We start from the raw sequence: 25,100 nt of genomic DNA, 5'->3' as shown, positions 1-25,100 counted from the left end.
AATTAATTGTAGTAGTTCAGCTGCTACATCTACTGAGACCAGCTAGATCAATGCAGACGGCCAGCCTAGGTGGAAATCACCCAAAATACAAAGTGCAAGATTCTCTGTGGTAACTTTACCTCAGCAAAATTATTTTACCTGTATCAATTTTTGTCTGTCTTCTGCCCGCCCGCAACTTGATGGGTATAGCAGGGTAACAACAGTAACTTTTTATCTAATCAATTTTCTCTCATCTTGAAGCTGCGGACTGCTCACTGAATTAGGTTTCCATGCATGTCAGCTACCCTCCAGGTAGCCAAATGATAAATTAAGAGTGATAGTAGCCTATTTGATCACAGCTGAGCCTGATCATCTTCACCCAAACTCGAGCGCTGAAATCAGTTGTCTTTTGCCATTAACTGGCTAAAATCTAGGCACAGGCTGGTGCTACTCAACGCTTTTACATTACTGGCATGCGGCTAGCTATAGATAGCATTTCTTTTCCATTGGCTTCACTCATGGTGTAATCCAGCCAACCTACACGAAGCCAACATTGTAAACCCATGAAAATGTGGGCCTACAACTTTTTGTTCCCATTCGTTCCAGGATGTGGGTGTCGCTGGCAAGGCCAGCATTTATTGCCCATCCCTAATTGCCCTTGAGAAGGCGTGGTAAGCTGCATTTTTGAACCGCTGCAGTCTGTGTGGTGAAGGTACTCCCACAGTGCTGTTAGGGAGGGAGTTCCAGGATTTTGACCCAGCAATGATGAAGGAACAGCGATATATTTCCAACTCAGGATGGTGTGTAACCTGCAAGGGAACTTGGAGGTGGTGGTGCTCCCATGCGCCTGCTGCCCCTGTCCTTCTAGGTGGTAGAGGTCACGGGTTTGGGAGTTGCTGCAGTGCATCTTGTAGATGGTACACACTGCAGCCACGGTGCGCCGGTGGTGGAGGGAGTGAATGTTTAAGGTGGTGGATGGGGTGCCAATGAAGCGGGCTGCTTTGTCCTGGATGGTTTTGAGCTTCTCAAGTGTTGTTGGAGCTGCACTTATCCAGGCAAGTGGAGAGTATTCCATCACACTCCTGACTTGTGCCTTGTAGAAAGGCTTTGGGGAGTCAGGAGGTGAGATATTCACCGCAGAATACCCAGCCTCTGACCTGCTCTTGTTGCCACAGTATTTATGTGGCTGGTCCAGTTAAGTGTCTGGTCAATGGTGACCCCCAGGATGTTGATGGTGGGGGATTCGGTGATGGTAATGCCGTTGAATGTCAAGGGGTGGTGGTTAGACTCTTGCTTGTAGGAGATAGTCATTGCCTGGCACTTGTGTGGCACAGGTGTTACTTGCCACTTATCAGCCCAAGCCTGAATGTCATCCAGGTCTTGCTGCATTCGGGCATGGACTGCTTCATTATCTGAGGCGTTGCAAATGGAACCGAACACTGTGCAAACATGCGAACATCCCCAATTCTGACCTTATGATGGAGGGACGGTCATTGATGAAGCAGCTGAAGATGGTTGGGCCGAGGACACTGTCCTGAGGAATTCCTGCAGCAATCTCCTGCGGCTGAGATGCTTGACCCCCAACGACCACAACCATCTTCCTTTGTGCTAGGTATGACTCCAACCAGTGGAGAGTTTCCCCGCCCCCCCCCCCTCCCCTCCCCTCCCCCGAGTCCCATTGACTTCAGTTTTACGAGGGCTCCTTGATGTCACACTCGATCAAATGCTGCCTTAATGTCAAGGGCAGGCACACTCGCCTCCCCTCTGGAATTCAGCTCTTTTGTCCATGTTTGGATCAAGGCTGTAATGATCTGGTTCCTGGCGGAACCCAAACTGAGCATCGGTGAGCAGGTTATTGGTGAGTAAGTGCTGCTTGATAGCATTGTTGACGACACCTTCCATCACTTTGCTGATGATTGAGAGTAGACTGTGGGGCGATAATTGGCCGGATTGGATTTGTTCTGCTTTTTGTGGACAGTACATACCTGGGCAGTTTTCCACATTGTCGGGTAGATACCAGTGTGGTCGATGCCAGTGATGTAGCTGTACTGGAACAGCTTAGCTAGAGGCGCAGCTAGTTCTGGAGCACAATTCTTCAGCACGACAGCTGTGATGTTGTTGGGGCCCATAGCCTTTGCTATATCCAGTGCACTCAGCTGTTTCTTGATATCACATGGAGTGAATCGGATTGGCTGAATACTGGCTTCTGTGATGGTGGGGACCTCAAGTGGAGGCCGATATGGATCACTTGGCACTTCTGGCTGAAGATGGTTGCTCTAACAGATTTGTCGAACACGATTTCCCTTTCAGAAATCCGTGTTGACTCTGCCCAATCCTATTATTATTTTCTAAGTGCCCTTTTACCACATCCTTAATAATTGATTCTAGCATTTTCCCTACCACTGATGTCAGGCTAACTGGTCTGTAGTTCCCCGTTTTCTCTCTTCCTCCTTTCTTAAATAGCGGGGTTACATTTGCTACTTTCCAATCCACGGGAACTGTTCCAGAATCTATAGAATTTTGGAAAATGACAACCAATGCATTCACTATCTCTATAGCCACCTCTTTCAAGACCCTCGGATGTAGGCCATCCGATCCAGGGGATTTATCTGCTTTCAGTCCCATTAATTTCTCCAGTACTATTTTTTTTACGAATACTAATTTCTTTCAGTTCCTCATTCTCGCTAGCACCTTGGTTTTCCACTATTTCTGGGAAGTTTTTTGAGTCGTCTTCCGTGAAGACTGACACAGTATTTGTTTAATTTCTCTGCCATTTCCTTATTCCCCATTATAATTTCTCCTGTCTCAGCCTGTAAGGGACCCACATTTACTTCGCTAATTTTTTCTTTTTACATACAGTACCTATAAAAACTTTTACAGTCTGTTTTTGTGTCTCTCGCTAGTTTGCTCTCATTCTAATTTCCCTTTCTTTATCAATTTCTTGGTCCTCCTTTGAATTCTAAAATCCTCCCAATCCTCAGGCTTACTCTTTTTGGCAACATTATAAGCCTCTTCCTTTAATCTAATACTATCTTTTAACTTCTCTTGTTAGCCACAATTGGACCACTTTTCTTGTGGGGTTTTTGTGCCTTTAAGGAATGCATGTTGTAAATTATGTATTAATTCTTTAAATGCTAGCCATTGCTTGTCTACCATCATACCTTTTAATGTAGTTTCCCAACCTACCATAGCCAACTCGTCCCTCATACCTACATAGTTTGCGTTGTTTAGATTGATGACCCTAGTTTTGGATTTAACTAAATCACTTTCAAACTCAGAATTATCATTATGGTCACTCTTCCCTAAAGGTCCCTTACTACAAGTTGGTTATTAAAGTATTCATTAAGCACATTGGGGGAGAAATTCAGTATCGTCCCGTTTGGGGTGCGATTATAGGTCGGGCGCAAAGTTTAGCGCCTGGCGCTAATTATCGCCTCTGACTGCAAACTTGGCTTCTATCGCCCTTGGAGGTGATTGGAGCAATAAATCAGGCGCTCCACACCTCTCAAGGCGCTAATGCCGAGGAGCGAGGCGTTACCTCGGAGCGCTGGCGAAACTCATGTGATGTCAGTCAGCAATGGAACACAGACACACTGACACTGGCCAGTTCTTAAAGGGGAGGGTCGATCTTGCTTTCCCTCCACACCCTGCTCATTGCAGCTTTGAATCTCGGCTTGGAGAGACCTGTACATCAAATCTGTTGGAAACAACAATGGAGAGGCCCAGGGGAAGAGCTCAGAGTGCAGCCCCCATAGTCTCTTCTAAATCGATGCAAGGAAGATCAAATAAAAATGAACCTGCAAAGTGCTGCTCAGTACCCAAAACTCCTCAACACAGCTTTGAATATCTCCAGAAGTCTCTCTCTCTCTCTCTCTCACTCAGAATGTGTGGTGCAAAAATTTCGGCCACAAAAAAAGGCAGGAAGCGGTCACCTTTAAATAGCGCTCCCCCAGTCCCTTCCTGAGTGCAAAATGCTCCCCTCAACCTGTCGTTGCTAGCGGCAGGCGGTAAGACAGGGGGCGTCACTCAATATTCGGTCCAGGAAAGAAAGGTTATGATCAGGGGAGTGTCATAGGCGTATTTACTTTTTGCTCAGACAAAAATTGTTCCGACAGTATACAAAAAACGTTCAAAAATCTGCTCATTAGCGGTTGACCAATCCTACCGCTCATTAACGTTGAGTGACGTGATGGTTGACCAATCCTACAGTTCAGTGACCTGATGGTTGACCAATCGGTGCGTCATGGGCGGCACCTAATCCTGCAGCCTCCCGAAACTTTGCCACCATTTTTCCCCCTGCTTTTCCTCCACAGCGAGCGGGACAGACGGCAGGTGAGTTGGGGTCACTCGGGCCGGGCCTCACAACCGCTCGGCCCGAGACACACAGCGGGGGACCGGCAGCGACCAGCCGTCAACCCCGCGGCCCGACACACAAAGCGGGGGAGCGACAGCGGCCGGCCGTCAACCGCGCGGCCCGAGACTGCGTCGGCCCGCCGGAGCGGGAGGTGAGTTGGGGTCACTCGGGCCGGGCCTCACAACCGCTCGGCCCGAGACACAGAGCGGGGCAGCGGCCGGCCGTCAACCACGCGGCCCTCTAAACTGCCCTGGCAACGCCGGGCCTCCCCTGCTAGTCATCAATAAAGTGATGGAAGGGGTCGGTGACAGTGCTATCAAGCAGCACTTACTCACCAATGACTTGCTCACCAATGCTTAGCTTGGTTCTACCGGGACTACTCCACTCCAGGCCTCATTACAGCCTTGGTCCAAACATGGGCAAAAGAGCTGAATTCTAGAGGTGAGAATGACTGCCCCTGACATCAAGACTGATTTTGACTGAGTGTGGCATCAAGGAGCCCTAGTAAATTTGAAGTCTGTGGGATGTTCCTGATGGCTGGGGAGCCCAGAACTAGGGGTCACAGTCTAAGGATAATTGGTAAGCCATTTAGGACAAAGATGAGGAGGAATTTCTTCACCCAGAGAGTGGTGAACCTGGAATGTTGAGGCCAATTCATTAAATATATTCAAGAAGGAGAAGCAGCGGACCTGCGCGGGAGCAGCCCGAGGCGGCTGAGTATAAGAGGGAGTAGTCAGAGGCACCGAGGCCCACAGCCCCGAGACCGGAGAAGCAGCGGACCTGCGCGGGAGCAGTCAGAGGCATACCAATCCAGGTTCCGGGAGAGAGGTAAAAAGTAATTCAAGTGTGACGTCAGCAGGAAGCAGGTAAGTGATTGGTTGGTGAGTATTTCTCTCTTTTCAAGACCAGCTTGAATTCTGTGGTGTTAAATTTCTAGGGTCTCTGTGTTGTAGTGGGGACAGTTGGTAAATAAAGCGCCCTAGAGTATACCTGTAACTGGGGTGTTGAATAAATTTTTAAATTAATTAAAGGAGTAAGTCATGGCAGGAGAGCTCAGACCCGTGTTCTGCTCCTCTTGCTCCATGTGGGAAGTCAGGGACGCTGCCAGTGTCCCTGACGACCATGTGTGCGGGAAATGCATCCAGCTGCAGCTACTTGTAGACCGCATTGCGGCGCTCGAGCTGCGGGTGGATGAGTTTTGGAGCATGCGCGATGCTGAGAGGGTCGTGGATAGCACGTTTAGCGAGTTGTTCATGCCTCAGGGTAGGGCTGCACAGGCAGAAAGAAAGTGGGTGACCATCAGGCGGAGCAACAGAGGCAGGCAGGAAGTGCAGGGAACCCCTGCGGACATCCCCCTTTCAAACAGGTATACCAAGTTGGATACTGTTGAGGGGGATGACTCACCAGGGGAAGGCAGCAGCGGCCAGCTTCCTGGCACCAGGGACGCTTCTGCTCAGAAAGGGAGGAAAAAGAGTGGGAGAGCAATAGTGGTAGGGGATTCTATCGTAAGGGGAACAGATAGGCGTTTCTGTGGCCGCAAACGTGACTCCAGGATGGTTTGTTGCCTCCCCGGGGCCAGGGTCATGGATGTCACTGAGCGGCTACAGGGCATTCTTAAGGGAGAGGGTGAGCAGGCAGAGGTCGTGGTCCACATTGGGACCAACGACATAGGTAGGAAGGGGGATGAGGTCCTGCATCAAGAATTTAGGGAGCTAGGTAACAGATTAAAGAGCAGGACCTCAAAGGTTGTAATCTCTGGATTACTCCCAGTGCCACGTGCTAGTGAGTATAGGAATAGGAGGATAGAGCAGATGAATGCGTGGCTAAAGAGTTGGTGTAGGAGGGAGGGTTTTACTTTCCTGGATCACTGGGCCTGCTTCTGGGAAAGGTGGGACTTGTACAAGTCTGACGGGTTGCACCTGAACCAGAGCGGGACAAATATCCTTGGGGGGGGGGTTTAAAATAACTTGGCAGGAGGATGGGATACAGAGGGGAGCTGAAATAGGGGGTGATGGCGGTTTTAGCAGGCCTAAAAATGGATAAATCCCCAGGCCCGGACGAAATGTATCCCAGGCTGCTGTGTGAGGCAAAGGAAGAGATTGCGGGGGCTCTAACACATATATTCAGGACCTCTCTGGCCACAGGGGATGTGCCAGAGGACTGGAGAACTGCTAATGTAGTACCATTATTCAAGAAGGGAAGTAGGGAAAAACCGGGGAACTACAGGCCAGTGAGCCTAACATCAGTGGTAGGAAAATATTGGAAAAAATTCTGAGGGACAAAATTAGTCTCCACTTGGAGAGGCAAGGATTAATCAGGGATAGTCAACATGGCTTTGTCAAGGGAAGATCATGTCTGACTAATTTGATTGAATTTTTTGAGGGGGTGACTAGGTGTGTGGATGAGGGTAACGCAGTGGATGTGGTATACATGGATTTCAGTAAGGCCTTCGATAAAGTCCCGCACAGGAGACTGGTCAAAAAGGTAAGAGCCCATGGAATCCAGGGTGCCTTGGCACATTGGATACAAAACTGGCTTAGTGGCAGAAGGCAGAGGGTGATGGTCGAAGGTTGTTTTTGTGACTGGAAGCCTGTGGCCAGTGGGGTGCCACAGGGATTGGTGCTGGGTCCCTTGCTGTTTGTGGTCTACATTAATGACTTGGATATGAATGTAAAAGGTATGATCAGTAAGTTCGCGGATGATACAAAAATTGGTAGGGTGGTAAATAGCGAGGAGGGTAGCCTCAGTCTGCAGGACGATATAGATGGGTTGGTCAGATGGGCGGAACAGTGGCAAATGGAATTTAACTCGGAAAAGTGCGAGGTGATGCACTTTGGGGGGACTAACAAGGCAAGGGAATACACAATGAATGCTAAGACCCTAGGCAAGACGGAGGGTCAGAGGGATCTGGGTGTGCAAGTACACAGATCCCTGAAGGCGGCGGAACAGGTGGATAAGGTGGTAAAAAAGGCATATGGGATACTTGCCTTCATTAGCCGAGGCATAGAATATAAGAGCAAGGAGGTTATGATGGAGCTGTATAAAACACTGGTTAGGCCACAGCTGGAATACTGTGTGCAGTTCTGGTCGCCACACTACAGGAAGGATGTGATCGCTTTGGAGAGGGTGCAGAGGAGATTCACCAGGATGTTACCAGGGCTGGAGCGCTTCAGCTATGAAGAGAGACTGGGCAGATTGGGTTTGTTTTCCTTGGAGCAGAGGAGGCTGAGGGGGGACATGATTGAGGTGTACAAAATTATGAGGGGCATGGATAGGATGGATACTGAGGAGCTTTTTCCCTTAGTAGAAGGGTCAATAACTAGGGGGCATAGATTCAAGGTAAAGGGCGGGAGGTTTAGAGGGGATTTGAGAGAACTTTTTCACCCAGAGGGTGGTTGGAGTCTGGAACTCACTGCCTGGAAGGGTTGTGGAGGCAGGAACCCTCACAACATTTAAGAAGCATTTGGATGAGCACTTGAAATGCCATAGCATACAAGGCTACGGACCAAATGCTGGAATATGGGATTAGATTAGACAGGGCTTGATGGCCGGCGCGGACACGATGGGCCGAAGGGCCTCTATCCGTGCTGTATGACTCTATATGAGATATATTTCTTAAGGCTAAGGGGATCAAGGGATAGGGGGAGAAAGCAGGGACAGGGTACTGAATTTGGATGATCAACCATGATCTCATTAAATGGCGGAACAGGCTTGAGGGGCTGAATGGCCTACTCCTGCTCCTATCTTCTATGTTTTAAAATTTCTTTCTGAAGTTAACACACTCCAGTTTTTTAATGTTGCAGAGATTCACTGTCTTTCTAAAGTTTCCCAATTGATTTGTACTTCTCATTTTGCCACCAGAATTGTAAATCTGGCTATGGCAGCTTCAGGAGAGATTGTACTCCTTGGTAAACTGATCAGACTACAGAGGTGCGTGAAGATTGTTGTGTTTTTTGTATTGTGTAACAATAGAACAGCATAAGGATTGCACAAAGTGAGTTAAGTGCTGAATATACAGGAAACTTTCTAGTATCCGGCACGGACGGGACCGACGTGTTGCCGGTTCATCATCAATTCCGGATAACCGAATGCTATAATAAAAGATACGGAGCTCAGAGCTCCGTATAAAGCAACAAACCCTGTTGCTTCAGCTTCAAAACAATCGGCACAAGTTGCAAGCGTCTCTGTAGCTTAGCAACAGCTTCAGCTACACCCTTGCACAGCAACAAATCAATTAAAAAAAGTAACTAAAAGTTTAAAAAAAAAGTTACCTGAACCGACTCCTGAATTTTGCCAGTGGATAGAGCGTTCCGGTTATTTAGGGGCCGGTTAATCGAAAGTTTCCTGTATGTCTCTTGCATGTCAGATTTTGCTTATGTTCTTTGTGTGCCATACATTAATACTGTTCAAATAAAAAAAATTGAACAATATTTTGCCTAATTTTAACTTCCTCTTTCTTGCCCCTCTCTCAAAGGCCATTTTCATTGGTGAGTGGTGGCAGCCTATTTTACTGTGGTGGGGCATAACAACCTGCCTTCATCCTGTACTCACTGCCTGTATCCATGTGCTTTCCACAAGAGTTGCAGGATTACTATCAGGAGTGGGAATCCCTGCTTAGTCTTCCGGTCGATGGGCCTTGGAACATTGGGCAAATTTACTTCAAGGTTGCTACCAACCGCACACAGTCTGTCAAAGATGTTGGCTTTAGTTACAGAATGACTCTGCATCGTGACTCTTGGTTTTCTTTGTGAACCACTGGTTCTGCTGTATATTGTGCTGTGACTCTCTGAACTTGAAACCTTGGAATTTTTCTTGATTTCTTTCTAATCGTGCTGCTTGCTGATATTCAGTACTGGAATAAGTTAGCGACATACAAAATAAGCAGACTTCAGCATTGACCAGCTTTTGCTAAAATGTAGCCTTGCAAAAGTTTATGTAGGCTAGAATCGAAAGTGAACCCATTATTACAAACTATATATGGGTGCACCAACAGAGGTGGATTTAAATTAAGATTTTCAGGTTCCTTAAAGTTTTAGTGTTTTGAGAAGCGCAGTCGTAATTAAAATGATTAAAACTTGTTTAATGGCCAAGTTCTGAACATTAAGTGTAGATATTTTTCAAAAAATACTTTCCCTTCTGCTGATCAAGCCAACATTGGAGGGCTGCTATTGCTGCTTTAAATCCGCTCTCATTTTGTGCAGTGCCACACACTGCTAATTCCATCATTTTATAATGTTACTGACATAGGATACTACTGCTGGAAAATTCTGAAGGCACATCTTTCAGTGATACTATTTGTGGGGTTTTCCTAATGCCTTCAACTTTAGCTCATGGTCCTTTTAAGAGCATAACTCTTGATATGCAGATACCTTTCTTGTGGAAAAATGATCACTTGGATGAGGTTGCCACTGTCTGTTAAGTTAAATCTGTGCCTTTACAAAGAAAATTCAGGGGTGGGGGAAATTTGTCAACTGTATTTATGTATTCACGTGTATACTTTGCACTGAATAAGTCTACAGAAAATATTGAGCGAAGTAGTATTTTGATCTAATTTTGTTTGGGTGCGGGTTGGTGTTTAGTATTTACTTTGCATGCACTTCCAGATCAAAGGGTTTTTTAGCATCAGTGCAGGTACTGTTGAATCTTTCGTAACTTGCAACACCTTCACATTACAAAATGGGTTCAAAGGGAAACAATTCTGTACTCCAGTATACGAATGCTTCTGATGCTGTGGAATGCACATTGTGGTATGCAGCCCACTGTACCAGTGGCAACAGAGAAGCAGCTACATGTGCACAATAGCTGGGGAAGATTGGAAGCAGCCACTGGCAGTGCTACTTCTGGGGCAAGCCACCTTTTGATGTGGTTTGCCATTTTCCAGGAAACTTTATGCTATAGTGCTGCTATGATAGTGGCCCTGACTTCAGCAGCAGCATTGTAATGTACATGTGGTTATATAATGTGTTTTAAAAAAAACACTTCCTGTCATAACTTCAAGCCATAGGCACAAAATCAATTGGCATAGTTGATGGGTATCTTAGTAAACTTTGAGGTGCATTGTTCTATATTTTAACATGTCTGATTTAGTTTTCCTATTGTTTCAAGTTGCTCATCATTTAGATTGAACAAGAGCTGGTTCAAAAAATATTTGAGATCAACTTGACATGGTCATGACTTAAGCATTGACATCAATGGGGGTTTCCTGTCGATTTGTGGCAAAGGAAAGGAAGTAAGAGGCTGGTTTGAGGTTAGTATCTGGGGAACTTATTTTATTGTAGTACATTTTGAAAATTACAACATTCAAATATCCTCCGTTCTGGTGTGCCCTCTTTTTTTTAATAGTACTGGATTTGAAAGAGGCATTCGTTATGCAGTCACCCCTCCACACTGGTAGGAACTTGACCAATCTTATTTATTGATTCGACACTGTGTAAAGGCCTAAGACCTGTGCAATAGCTCAATTCCTTTTTTCCTAGTTATGCAAAGGTTTTTTAAGCTCCAGTCTTTATTGTAGTTGATTTCCAGAGCTAAGCCCTGTAATTTTTGTGTCCCTCTTCAGGTGAGAAAAGTATAGTTTTAAGCTCTTCAACCAATACCAACAAAAACACATTATCTGATTATTAATTTCCTGTTTACAAGAGCTTGTCGTGTGCATATTAGCTGCCGTGTTTTTTTCTTATGAAATGTAGTCACTATTATTAGCTGTAAAGTGCTTTGGGGACACTCGAGGACATACGGTGTTACATAAATGTAAATTTGTTCCAAATGCTTAGTTGCCTTTGTTTCGTCTGTTTCTCTTTTAGTTGATTCCTGTGTGCAAGCGTCACAGGGGCTGTCGCCTCCTTTCTGTAACACCAGGACACGTCTTTTTAATGTGCCAAACTGATCATTTTCTATGCACATCCATTGTTCTCAAAGTCTCTAATGATGTGTTATAACATTGAACATTAACAGGCATAGTCTATAAAGCAGTAAGTATACAAGATTCTCTGCAAATCATAGAGATGTGATATTTTTTCATGAAATTATATCTTTGGAATATAGTTTTTTAAAAAGCCCGTTCAGTCTGGTGGGCTATCCAGATTTGGTGCTTTCAGCAGGTTAGGACAGCCTTGTTTCCACCTCCCACTGTGCCCCCCTGTCCACATATTCACAGATGTTGAATGGAATTGGCTTGGTGATGGTCCCTTTAATCCAGTCACAGTCGTTAAGGAATCGGTCACATTTATGTCCCCAGTCTAATTCGATACCAATATTGCTAAGTTTTGTTTAGTTATCTCTGGGTAAATTTGCTTGAAGGTGGAACATCAACTTGTATTTATATAGCGCCTTTAATGTAGAAAAAAATCCCAATGTGCCTCACGGAGGCTGAAGGGGAAATGATGATTGCTGGGCCAAAGGACAAGATATTGGGAAGGGTGACCAAAACCTTCGCCACAGAGATGGGTTTTAAGGAGGGTCTTGAATGAGAAGAGGGAGGTGGTGGGGCGGAAGTGTTTAGGAAGGGAATTTCAGAGCATAGGGCTGCCAATGGCGGGGTCTGCTCTCAGATGGTGGGTGGGAGGAGAATCGGATTCTGCATCCAGTGGCAGAATGCTTTCTACGCTAATAGTTGGTGCACTGTGTACTGCTTAGTGATGCATTGAATGTACCCCTACACTACATAAATCTGTAAGGTGGCTAATAAGGTGCTCTACAACATGAGTCTGACATCCTGTGTGTAACCAAAATCTATCCTATTGATGCAAAGCCCTGCCCCATTCCAAAGTGCTCGGTGAATGTGGCAGGCATTTTGCACACAAGGTCCCACAAGTGGTAATGCGATGCAAGATGTATTAATTAGTTGAGGGAAGAACCATGGTATCTTTAAACCAAGACTGCATCAGCTTGCCCTAGTGGCTCCTGTATGTGTAAATGTCTCATCCAAAGGATGGCGTCTCAATGAAATGTCAGCTTAGATTATGTGCTCGAGTCCTTGAGTAGGCCTTGAAGCCACAACCTTGTGCTACGGCAAGAGTGCTATCAACTGTGTATTGCACAAACCTTCGTATTACCCTAAGCTAATAAATCCCAAAGAAGCTTTCGTGTGTCTATCCTTTTATCAGTGCATTGAGCTATTCTATCCTTGACATCTCCTTCAGTGCACCTTTGGTAAATTTTTCTTTTCTTTTCAGTAGCTGTACACTAAATCTCATTAATGTGATCAATATGTGGCTTGACTTTTGGGTGGATATCTTCTGTGGTTACTAGGGTCTCCACTCCCTATTCTGTCTAGGTATGAAGCAGTTGATTATAATTGGTATCCTGCAGAGAGAGCTGTCTGGATGAAGTTGATTTGGGGCCTGTGACCTGACTCCTTTGACTCTGCCTCTTGAGAGACATTGCTGTTCGTCTTTGAAAGTGGTCTTTGTTCCAGAATTTCTAATCTTTTCACATCTTTGGAGGAGGCTGTATATCGATGCCCAATATTTTGGGTATTAAACCAATTCCAGGATTTGATGCTGTTTGGACACTGTTATGGGGAGGGCTCCTAAGTGATTAGACTTAACGACCCACAGGTCATTGTGCTGCACCCAAGCCATCAGGGATTGGTTCTTCAGCTATTTTCCCCCTCTGTGTTTGGTTTCTCCTGGTACTGTCTGTACATTGACTTGTATGGCCAACTTAGAGCGGAAGTAGAGATTGAAGTTAAGTCTTTAGACTCCATGTCCAATTTGAAGCACTCTTCTTTCTTCTCCCCCCCCCCCCCCCCCCCCCAAGTGACACACACTTACAAACATTTTCTCATCAGTGTCAAAGTGCTATACAGTATAACGTACTCAGTTTATTTATTGAACCTAATAATATCATTTCATGAATAACCATTCTTTATGCAGTTTCCATGTTATAATTGTTATTGTCTGAGAAATCATGGGAGCAATGGAGTTGATGTATCCCAATGGCAGTTACCATATTCTATGCATTAACCAGATTTCCTTTTCACTGGCATCAGGTCTAAGCTTTACAGTATTTTGATCCCTTAATACAAAGTAATCTTTAAGTGAGCAATGTTTTACTGTACAGGTCACCTGCCAATTTCATGTACAGCAAATATGTGGTATTTATATTTTTTAAGTCTTTTGAGAAATGAGTGCCAACTTTCTTGAATTGGAAACATTTAAGTTGCTCTGACTGTATTAATTTAATTTGTACTTTCAAGCTTTAAAAAAAAATACAAGCTGCCAGTGGAAATTTTTTAAAATTAACTTAGTCTATTTGTTACATGCCGCACTTGAACATTGGAATTCCGCAGTTTGGGAAGTACTGCTGGTGTTGCTTATTGCACCACTGCAGATGCAGGAATCATTTCTGTTTCTATGCATGGTTTACAAATGTGCCTTCACATTGGTCAACTAACTAATGTTTGAAGTACTGAATTTTTGTTGTGCAAGGTTTACATGTCTGTCCCTAAACGCTTATTTCAGTAACTACATTTTATATCTGAGAGATTATTGATGGTAATTCAGCAGTAGTGTTTCTGGATGTCCATAATTAGAGTAAAACTGGGGAATTGGCAGCAAATGCCAAGGTATGGCTTCTGAGCTTTCAAAAGACTTGTCCTTGGGGAGTTGCATTCTTAACTAGAGAAGTAAAAAAAAAAAAAAATTCCAAGCTAACCTCTTCTGACATCCACTAACTTCTGCAAATTCTTCGCTTCTCATTTTTCTCTCTTTGTATCTGCTTAACTCTTGTTTTCATTCTTCCTTTTCTATAAGTCTTTTCCTGTATGGTCTTTCTCTTCCCTCCCATGCTTCTCAGAATCATAGAATGTTATAGAACAGAAGGAAGCCACTTGGCCATTGTGCCTGCACTGGTTTAGTAATCCACTTAGTCCCATTCCTCTGGCTTTTCCCCATAAGCTTTACATTTTGTTTTAAATGTTTATCCACATCCCTTTTATATAAAAGTTAGGAACAGGAGTTGGCCATTCAGCCCCTCGAGCCCATTCCGCCATTCAATTAGATCATGGCCCTTAGTTGTACCTCCGATCCATTTCCCTCGATACCCTAGCACACTCAACCTCTTTAGTTAGGGAATTCCAGATTTCCATTACCCTTTGTGTGGAAAAAATTCCTCCAGATTTCACTCCTAAATGGCCTCGCACTAATTTTAAGATTATGCCGCCTTGTTCTGGATTTCCCCCACCAGAGAAAATAGTTCCGCTGTATCTATCTTCCTGAATCCTTTTATCATTTTAAACACTTCAATTGGATCACCCTTCAACTTTCTAAACTCCAGGGAGTATTTCAAGTTTAGGCAACCTGTCCTCATAATTTAACCCTTTAAGCTTCCGTATCATTCTGACAAATCTGCACTTACCCCCTTGAGGTGCAGTGCCCAAAACTGTACTCAGTACTCCAGATGGGGTCTGACCAAGGCTCTGTACAACTGAAGCATAATATCTTCGCCTTTGTATTCCAGCCCTCTTGAGATAAAGGCCAGCATTCCATTAGCCTTTTAGCACCTCTGCAATAGTTTTTAGTGATGTGTGTGCACGGACACCCAAATCCCTTTGCTCCGCTACAGTTCCTAGTCTCTCGCCAATTAGCAAATAATCTGATTTGTCTTTCTTGGATCCAATGTAGATGACCCCTCGCTTCCTCAAATTGAACTCCATCTGGCTCAGTTTTGCCCACTCACTTTATGTCCTTTCGTAACTACCTGCTCCCTTCTACACAACTTGCTGTGCCTTCTAACTTGGTATCATTTGCAAACTTTGATATACAACTCTCTATTCCTTCATCCAAGTCATTAATATATTTGGGGAAAAGCTGAGGCCCCAGTACAAGTCCCTGGGAAACTTGACCCACCCTGCCAATCAAAGTACATCCCCTTTATCCCTGGCTTTATCTCTGGCTCTTCCCCTAACCAAATACTGACCCATGTTACCAGGTTCACCTCTAATCCCATGTACTTTTATTTTTGCTAATGTCTTGTGCAGAACCTTATCAATTGCCTTCTGGAAGCCATATAAACAATATCTGTAGATGCTCTCCTATCCACCATGTTAGTGACCTCTAAATTAAACTAGATTAGTTGGACATGATCTACCCATCACAAATCCGTGCTGATTCCCTTTGATCAGTTAATATTTGTTCAAGTGTTCAGTCACTTTGTCCCTGATGTATTCCAGTAACCTTCCCACAGCCGACATTAAACTGATCGTCTGTCGTTTCCTGGTGTGTTTCTCCTTCCTTAAATAATGGAGTGACATTTGCAATTTTCCAATCCAAAGGCTCAATTCCCAAATCTAGAGAGCTTTGGAAAATTATGACAAATGCATCTACAATTTCACCACCTGTTTGTTTTAATACCCTAAACCACAGAAACATAGAAGATAGCAGCAGGAGTAGGCCATTCGGCCCCTCGAGCCTGTTCTGCCATTTAATGAGATCATGGCTGATCATTCAAATTCAGTACCCTATCCCTTGACCCCTTTAGCCTTAAGAAATATATCTAACTCCTTCTTGAATATATTTAATGAATTGGCCTCAACTGCCTTCTGTGGTAGAGAATTCCACAGGTTCACCACTCTCTCTGGGTGAAGAAATTCCTCCTCATCTCAGCCCTAAATGGCTTACCCCTTATCCTTAGACTGTGACCCCTGGTTCTGGACTCCCCGACCATCGGGAACATCCTTCCTGCATCTAGTCTGTCTAGTCCTGTTAGAATTTTATAAGTTTCAATGAGATCCCCTCTCATTCTTTTAAACTCTAGCGAATACAAGCCCAATCGACCCAATCTCTCCTCATACGTCATTCCTGCCATCCCAGGTATCAGTCTGGTGAATCTTCGCTGCACTCCCTCCATGGCAAGAACATCCTTCCTCGGATAAGGCGACCAAAACTGCACACAATACTCAAGATGTGGTCTCACCAAGGCCCTGTACAACTGCAGCAAGACATCCTTGTTCCTGTACTCGAATCCTCTCGCTACAAAGGCCAACATACCATTTGCCTTCTTAACCGCCTGCTGCACCTGCATGCTTGGTTTATTTATAATCTTAGAGGTTTGCCTTTCTTAAGTCCCTTTATATTCTCCATTTAACATTTTCATTTATATTCAATCCAGTAAGTTCTTCCCTCTACCTATTTTTAGGTTTCTTTGTACTGCTGGTATTTTGCCCTCTTCCTCTATTGTAGAAACAGATATAAAGCATTCATTTACCAAGTCTGCCATGCACTGGTTTTGTTTTGTTCCAAAAACCTCTCTGAATACTTCCCACTGTTTGGCTATTTGCTTCCAACACTGTTTTTCTGGTAGGGCATTCCTTGTCCTCCCAACCTTCTGCATAAAAATTCTCTTAATGTCATCCTTTGGTGAGCTTAAATGTATGCTTGGTTACCAACTCTCCCTGCTCCAGGGACCAATCAACTGCACCTATTTGGAGGCATGGTAAAAGTTGTACAAGTTCATTGAAACAGGGATCTGACCGAGAAGAGCAGATGTTGCTGTGCCAGCAGGACCAATGGAGCGGAGTATTTCATGTACTGTATGAACATGGGAACACAAGTAATGGAAGCTCAGAGAATTGATCCTAGTGTATCTGTAGTAACTATCATTGCTAAAAGTGGCTGATCAGTCACAACTGTGCTTTCTGGATTCTTCTTGTCTATAATATAGCCTGGTTGTTGCTTTTATACTTTGCCCAAGATTTTGTTGTGCAGAACCAGCTGCCATTATTAATCATATTTGACAATTAAAATACTGCATTTATCAGTTGCCTGAAATTTGTATTGTATTGGCAATTACCAATTTTATTCAACGTAGAAGTCGAGGAAGTCAGAAAAACGGACGTATTTGACTTAAATTCGCTACTTGGTTTATTTATTGTTGCTCTAATTTGTCAGTGCAATTTTACTCTTGCATGACCTTTTGTTTATTACCTTTTAGCAGTCCATTAATTTCCAGAATTAACTACACGCTTTGAGTGCAGATGTCCATTATCCTGCATTCCTCTTCTTGTCTCCAGTATCCTTTGTTATCTTTGGCAATTTGCCACATCAGCATAACCTTCACATGCATGCCATGTACAGAGCTTCATATCAAAACTTAAACATGTGTTTTTCTGTCAGCATAATTCTTGGAATCTGATTCATGCGGTAACAACCATAACCTCCTTTTGCAGGCATATATGTCTTGATTGCCATGGATGTATTTTTTTTACCCTTAGCCACGTACTTCAATTTCTACAGAAACTTAATGTTAGTTTGTATAGCACAGTGATTCATAATACATATTAGAGAGGAGAAACAAGGTGCACAGAGGACTGGGAGAGACTAATAGCACTAGAGTAAAGAATAGTTCAGAAATAGGAGGGCTCAGATGGGGCAAATGCGACGCAGTCTAAGATGGGTTTGGAGTGCATGTGCATAAATGCATGTAGTGTGGTAAATAAGGTTGGTGAGCTCAGGTACAAGTTGCCACCTGGGACTATGATATAGTGGCAATAACAGAGACTTGGCTCAAAGAAGGGGAGATTTGGGAACTTAATATTCCTGGCTACAAGGCATTCAGGAAAAATAGGGAAGGGAAAAAGGAAGGGGAGGGGTGGTGGTTGGCAGTATTGATTAAATAAATTATAGCATTGGAGAGGGATGATGTATGTGAAGGGTAAAAGAATCTATTTGGTTGGAATTAAGGAACAATAGAGGAGCTCCTCTTAGGCAGTCCCTCGGAACCGAGGATGACTTGCTTCCACATTAAAAATGAGTTCGCAGGTGACTGATGAGTCCAATGCGGGACCTACAGTCTCTGTCACAGGTGGGGCAGACGGTGGTTGAAGGGGCAGGTGGGTGGGGTGCTTGGGTTGACGTGCGCTCCCTGCGCTTGGCTTCCGCTTGCTCCCGGCGTTCGGCGCCTTCCCGGCTGCTTCTCCTCCACTTTGTGCGGTCTTGGGCCAGGGATTCCCAGATGTTGGTGTCCCAGCTATTACGCTACTGGGTGTATATTATAGGCCATCAAATAGTGAGAAGAAGATAGAGGAGCAAATTTGCAAGCAAATTACAGAAAGATGCAAGAACTAGAGTAGTGATAATGGGGGACTTCCATTATCCTAATATAGACTGGGCTAGTAACAATGTAAAGGGCAAAGAGGGGGAGGAATTCCTGAAATGTGTACATGAGAACTTTCTTGATCAATGTGTTTCCAGCCCAATGCTGAAAAAAGCAGTGCTGGATCTAGTTCTGAGGAATGAAGTTGGGCAAGTGGAGCATGTTTCAGTGGGAGAGCATTTGGGGAACAGTGATCATATCAGGTTTAGAATAGTTATGGACAAGGACGAGGAACAGTCGAGCATAAAACTACTTAACTGGAGGAGACCTAATTTCAATGAGTTGAAAAGGGATCTGGCCCAGGTGGCTTGGAATCAATAATTGGTAGGCAAAACCATAATTGAACAATGGTACAGATTAGACACATTCCCATGAGGGGGAAAGGGAAGGGCATTCAAAGCTAGAGCTCCCTGGAAGACTAAAGATTCAGGTTAAAATGAGACAGAAAAAGGCTTATGACAAATGTAAGGTTCATAATACAGTAGAGAACCAAGCTGAATATAGAAAGTACAGAGGAGATCTAAAAAAGGGAATGAGGGGTAAAGAGAGAGTATATAGGAATAGTTTAATGGTTAACATAAAAGGGAACCCAAACGTCTTTTATAAAGATATTATATTAAATTAAATAGTAAAAGGATAGTCAAGGGACGGTGAGGCCGATTATGGACCAAAAAGGAGATATTCTTGTGAAGGCAGAGGGCATGGCTGAGGTACTGAATGAGCACTTTGCACCTGAGTTCACTAGAGAAGAGGATGCTGCCAATGCAGCAGTAAAGGAGGAGGCAATCGTGATATTGGATAGGATAAAAAATAAAGGGGTGCTTTAAAAGTTGGCAGTCCTCAAAGTAGAAAAGTCACCAAGTCTGGATGGGATGCATCCTAGGTTACCGAGGGAAGTAAGGCTGGAAATTGCAGAGGCTCTGGTCACAATCTTCCAAGCCTCCTTGGATATTGCGGTGGAGGACTGGACGATTGCAAAATGTTACACTCCTGTTTTTTTTTAAAAAGGGGAGAGGGATAAATCCGGTAACTATGGGCCAGTCAGCCTAACGTCAGTGGTGGGGAAACTTTGAGAATAGTCTGGGACACAATTAATTGGCATTTGGAAAAGTATGGGCTAATAAATTAAGGTCAGATTTGTTGAAGACAAATCGTAGTTGACTAATTTAATTGAGTTCTTTGAAGTAATGGAGAGGGTTGTGCAATTGATGTGTTTATGGATTTTTAAAAGGCGTTTGACAAAGTACCACATAATAGACTTGTTAGCAAAATTAAAGCCCATGGGATTAAAGGGACAGTAGCAGCATGGATACAAAATTGGCTAAGGGACAGAAAACAGGTGTGGTGAATGGCTATTTTTCCAGACTGGAGGGAGGTGTACAATGGTGTTCCCAGGGGTCGGTATTAGGACCTCTCCTTTTTTTGATTATATGTTAATGACCTGGACTTGGGTGTACACGGCATAATTTGCAGATGACATGAAACTCAAATGTAGTAAACAATGAGGAGGATAGTAAAAGACTTCAGGAGGACATAGACAGACTGGTGAAATGGGCAGACACATGGCAGATGAAATTTAATACAGGGAAGTATGACAAAATTGCTGGGCTGTGGAGAAAGGGCAGGGGAGTGGGACTAATTGACCCCCCCCCCCCCTCTGTGCTGTAAATTTCTATGATTTTGGTAGGAAGAATGCGAGGCAATATGAACTAATAAAGGTACAATTTTATAGTGGGTGCAGGAACAGGGAGACCTGGGGGTGTGTACACAAATCTTTGAAGGAGGCAGGGCAAGTTTAAAAGGCTGTTTTAAAAAAGCCAAGGATTCCATTTGTTTTTTTTTTATAGAGGCACAGCGTATAAAAGCAAGGAATTTATGCTAAACTCATCTTCGCTCCCTTAAGCCCAAGGGGTGCAGACTTGAACCGATATGGCAGACAACTGGTTTAGCCATTCACCACCAGATCTGGCTGGACCACATAAAGCATTATCAGGTCCTGCTCTCGTCTGCCAAAACTGCTCATTATTCCAGAATCATTCTAGAATGCAAAGATAAACCCCGGCTTCTGTTCTCTACTGCTAGTCGTCGTCTTAAACCCCTCTCCCCTGTCCTCCTCCACCCTCACCTCCGACAACAAATGTGAGGAGGTCATGGACTTTGTCTCTAAGATTGAGACCATCTGTTCAGCTGCCTCTGCCACTTCCTTTCCTTCCCCTAGCCCACTGGGCCAAACTTCCTCTAAGGTTCCCCCCTGCCCTAGCCCTGAACTCGCAGCTTTCTCCAGTTTCTCTCCGATCTCCCCTCATGACCTCTCTGCGCTCACCTTGTCCATGAGACCCACTTCCTGCTCCCTCGACCCTATTCTCCCCAAACTGCTGACCACCCAACTTCCTTTACTGGCTCCCATGTTTGCTGACATTAACGGTTCTCTCTCCTCAGGTTCTGTCCCCCTCTCCCTTAAATCTGCCATCAATCACCCTTCTCAAAAAAAACAACCTTTGACCGCCGCCCCCCCCCCCCCCGTCTTTACAAACTACCGCTCCATCTCCAACCTCCCTTTCCTCTCAAGTCCTTGAACGTGTTGTCGCCCCCAAATCCATGCCCGTCTTTCCCGCAACTCCATCTTTGAATCCCTCCAATCAGGTTTCCGCCCCACCACAGTACCAAAACGGTTCTCAGCAAAGTCATAAATGACATCCTTTGTGACTGACAAAGGTTAAACTATCCCTCCTCGTCTTTCTCGACTTGTCTGCAGCCTTTGACACGGTTGACCACTATCCTCCTCCACGCCTCTCCACCGTCGTCCAGCTGGGTGGGACTGCATTCGCCTGGTTCCATTCTTATCTATCTAACCGTAAACAGAGAACTACTTGCAATGGCTTCTCTTCCTGCTCCCACATAGTTACCGCTGGAGTCCCCCAAGGATCTATCCTTGGCCCCCTCCTATTTCTCATCTACATGCTGCCCCTTGGCGACATCATCCAAAAACACAGCATCAGTTTCCAAATGTACGCTGACGACACCCAGCTCTGCCTCCCCAACCACTTCTCTTGACCCCTCTACGGTCTCTAAATTGTCTGACATCCAGTATTGGATGAGCAGGAATTTTCTCCAGTTAAATACTGGGAAAACCAAAGGCATGGTTTTCGGTCCCCGCCACTGAATCCATCCCTCTCCCTAACATCTGTTGCAACCTTGGTGTCACATTTGACCCTGAAATGAGCTCCCGACCACATATCCATGGCATAACTAGACCGCCTCTTTCCACCTCCATAACATCGCCCGTCTCCGCCCCTACCTCAGCTCATCTGCTGCTGAAACCTTCATCCATGCTTTTGTTACCTCCTAGACTTGACTTCCAATGCACTCGTGGCTGGCCTCCTATGTAAACTTGGTCATCCAAAACTTGGCTGTCTGTATCCTAACTAGCACCAAGTCCCGGTCACCCATCATCCCTGTGCTTGGTGACCTACATTGGCTCCCGGTTAAGCAACGCCTCGATTTCAAAATCTCATCCTTGTTTTCAAATCCCTCCATAGTCTCGCCCCTCCCTATCTCTGTAATCTCCTCCAGCCCCACAACCCCGCAGAGATAGCTGCGCTCCTCCAATCCTGGCCTCTTGAGCATTCCCGATTTTAATGACTCCACCATTGGTGGCCGCGCCTTCAGCTGCGAAGGCCCTGAGCTCTGGAATTCCTTCCCTAAACCCCTCTACCTCGCTTTCTTCCTTTTTAAGACGCTCCTTGAAACCTACCTCTTTAAGCAAGCTTTTGGTCACCTGCTCTAATTTCTCCTTATGTGGCTCGGTGTCCAATTTTTTGTCTTCTAATACTGCTGTGAAGCGCCTTGGGACGTTTTACTATGTTAAAGGTGCTATATAAATACTTGGTGGTGGTGTTGTAAACATTTATAAAACACTGTTTAGGCCTGGACTGGAGTATTCTTCAGTTTTGGGCACCACACTTTAGGAAGGATGTCAAGGCCTTAAAGAGGGTGCAGAAGCGATTTACTAGAATGGTACCAGGGATGAGGGACTTCAGTTATGTAGAGAGGCTGGTGGTGGTCTCCTTTTTTTAGAGCAGAGAAGGTTTAGAGGAGATTTGATAGAAGTGTTCAAAATCACAAACTGTTTTTGATAGGGTAAATGAGGAGAAACTGTTGAAAAAGGTGATTGGCGGGCAAAACAACCAGCGGCGACTTGAGAGAATTTTTTTTTTTTTTTACACAGTGAGTTGTTGTGATCTGGAATTCACTGTCTGAAAGGACGGCGGAAGCAGATTCAATAGTAACATTCAAAAGAAAATTGGCTAAATACTTGAAGGGAAAAAATTGCTGGGCTATGGGGAAAGAGCAGGGGAGTGGGACTAATTGGATAGTTTTGCCAAAGAGCCAGCACAGGCACGATAGGCTGACTGGCCTCCTTCTGTGTGTATTATTCTAAACATGCATATATAATATACAACATGGTGATGTAATTGTGCAGCAAATCTGGACTGATGATGGTTCCTCACTGAAAAAAGTTACTGGTCCTCATCATCCTAAGAAAGCTATGGATTTTTTCCTAACTGAACTCAGTTTTGAGGCAAAGGAAGCTTTTTATCTGCCTTTTATTCTTACTATTTCAATGCTATTTTGCTTTAAAATTTTGTATATTGCTCCACCTTTTTTATTCCGCTTTTCCCTTTAAGATTGCAAGATTATTACAGTTGTTGGCACTGTTTAATTTAACCATATATCCAATAGTTGATATGCTAGTCAAATACTACAAGAAGAATCCAAGCTGTTCAAATTAGACTGCACAATATGAACGTCAGTGAGTGTTGATATTCTGCCTCAATGTTACTTCCAGTTAGTATTTTAGTTGTATTTATAAAATATGGCGATGTTCAAAAACAGAACACATCACTGAAGTAATTTTTTTCACACCATTTCAATTTAGCATTAACACTTAAACTTAAACATGTCAGAAACCAGTTTGTGTTCTGCATCTAGCCAACTCAGTGTCTTCTAGTGGTGAGGATGGGTATTAAGAAAGTAAAATGTTGCAGAATAATGCCAGACGGTGGTGGGGATTCTGGCTTGCTCTCTGATCTCCTTCTTTCTCTCCTCCTCCCTCCCTCTCTCTCTCTCTCTCTCTCCTCCACCCCCTCCTCCCCACACATGATCAATTTTGGCATATGTTTGCCCATTTATTTAGGCCACTGGAAATTTGAAATTCAAACCTTTTATTATGCCAAATACCTTTTTAGAGGTTACGATTATAAGGGGGAAAAATTCAGCTGGTTTGCGCCTCCCGTTAGCGCCTTAGGGCGCTAAGTGGGGTGCAACGCAACTAGCACCCGGGCGCGGCGATATCTGTGCCTCTCGCAAAATTGACCGGACATTTTGCGGCGGCGCTAAACAATACCGTCCGATCTCCTGCGCACACAGATCTCGACGTCATTCGAGAGTGCAACGCCCTTGGGGTGCCCTGGACTGGAAATTGAGTGGCGCCCCCCTCCTTTCCACCTGGCGCAACCAGCGACCGGAATGCTTCCCAGTCGCTGGGGGGGGCGCGCGCACGCGCTCGCTCGCTCTCTCTATCTAAAGGGGGCCTCTTCCTGGCTTTTGTGTGGTGGCCATTTTTGCACCACTCTTTCTGAGAGAGATTTTGAGAGAGAAAGAGAGACTTCTGCATTGAGTCAATGCTGTCTGAGGTAGTTTTGGCTTTGGACCATAACTTTACAGGTACTTTGGTTTTCGACCTTCATAACTTTGATTGCCTAGATACTATGGGGGCTGCAATGGATGGGAACATCGTCCTTCTCCATCACATTCGGAGGGCACAGAGACGCAGAGAGAGAGTGGCAATCGTGGCCAGATGGAGGAGGGCCAACAGGCCTCTGTACAGGAGACCTTGCCCTCCCAGGGTTTTTCGCCAACAGTTCTCCTACATTAATATGTCTGAGGAGCAGTGTTTGCGAAGGCTGCGCTTCAGCAAGGAGGTGGTCACTGAGCTCTGCCACCTGCTTCAGCCAGATCTGCAGCCTCAACTGAGGACCAGGACGTCTCTGTTGGTGGCAGTGAAGATAACAGTGGCTCTCAACTTTTATGCCACCGGCTCATTTCAATCAGCTACTGGGGACATCGCCAATATCTCCCAGTTCGCGGTGCATTGCTGCATCTGTCAGGTCACAAATGCCCTCTTTAAAAGGAGACGATAGTACATCTCTTTTCCCCATGACCCCGGACAAGCAGCAACAACGCGCAATGGGCTTTGCGATGATAGCGGGCTTCCCCCATGGTGCAGGGCGCCACTGACTGCACACATGTGGCTTTGCGTGCGCTGCATGAGAATGCCGAGGATTTCCACAACTGAAAGGGCTTCCATTCCTTAAACGTTCAGTTGGTCTGTGACCACAGACAGCTGATACTCGCTGTCAATGCCCACTTTCCTGGCAGCAGCCACGATGCCTTCATCCTGCGCCAGACTTCTGTGGCAGACCTTTTCCAGGCACTATCACCCAGGTGGTTGGCTTCTCGGGGACAAGGGATATCCTCTGTGCACCTGGCTGATGACACCGCTCCATACGCCCAACACCCCTGCTGAGCTGCGGTACAACGAGAGCCATCAAGTTACCAGGAACATCGTTGAGCACACAATCGGCGTGCTCAAGCAACGGTTCCGCTGTCT

General features: G+C 45.0%; 1 protein-coding gene across 11 annotated transcripts in view; it reads left to right on the top strand.

Moving 5' to 3' along the window:
- The window catches only part of hif1aa (hypoxia inducible factor 1 subunit alpha a), a 66,921-nt gene that overhangs the window by 5,840 nt on the left and 35,981 nt on the right, over positions 1-25,100 (top strand). For 3 of the 11 annotated variants that reach the window (XM_086002830.1, XM_086002829.1, XM_086002828.1), the window contains exon 2: positions 8,195-8,263. The exons of 4 other annotated variants lie outside the window; for them this stretch is intronic. In XM_086002830.1, coding sequence (XP_085858956.1) covers positions 8,211-8,263 — 53 coding nt within the window. In that variant the 5' untranslated portion in view covers positions 8,195-8,210. Of the gene's footprint in view, positions 1-8,188; positions 8,264-10,438; positions 10,581-10,612; positions 10,724-11,136; positions 11,305-25,100 lie in introns of those variants that run through there. 4 more of the 11 variants (XM_086002833.1, XM_086002835.1, XM_086002836.1 and 1 more) reach the window with 4 other exon arrangements.

This window comes from Somniosus microcephalus, chromosome 12 (genome assembly GCF_052327205.1).
Source record: "Somniosus microcephalus isolate GS21.2 chromosome 12, FLI_Smic_1.0, whole genome shotgun sequence".
Classification (NCBI taxonomy): Eukaryota; Metazoa; Chordata; class Chondrichthyes; order Squaliformes; family Somniosidae; genus Somniosus; species Somniosus microcephalus.
This window is presented reverse-complemented; position numbering and strand designations above follow the sequence as displayed.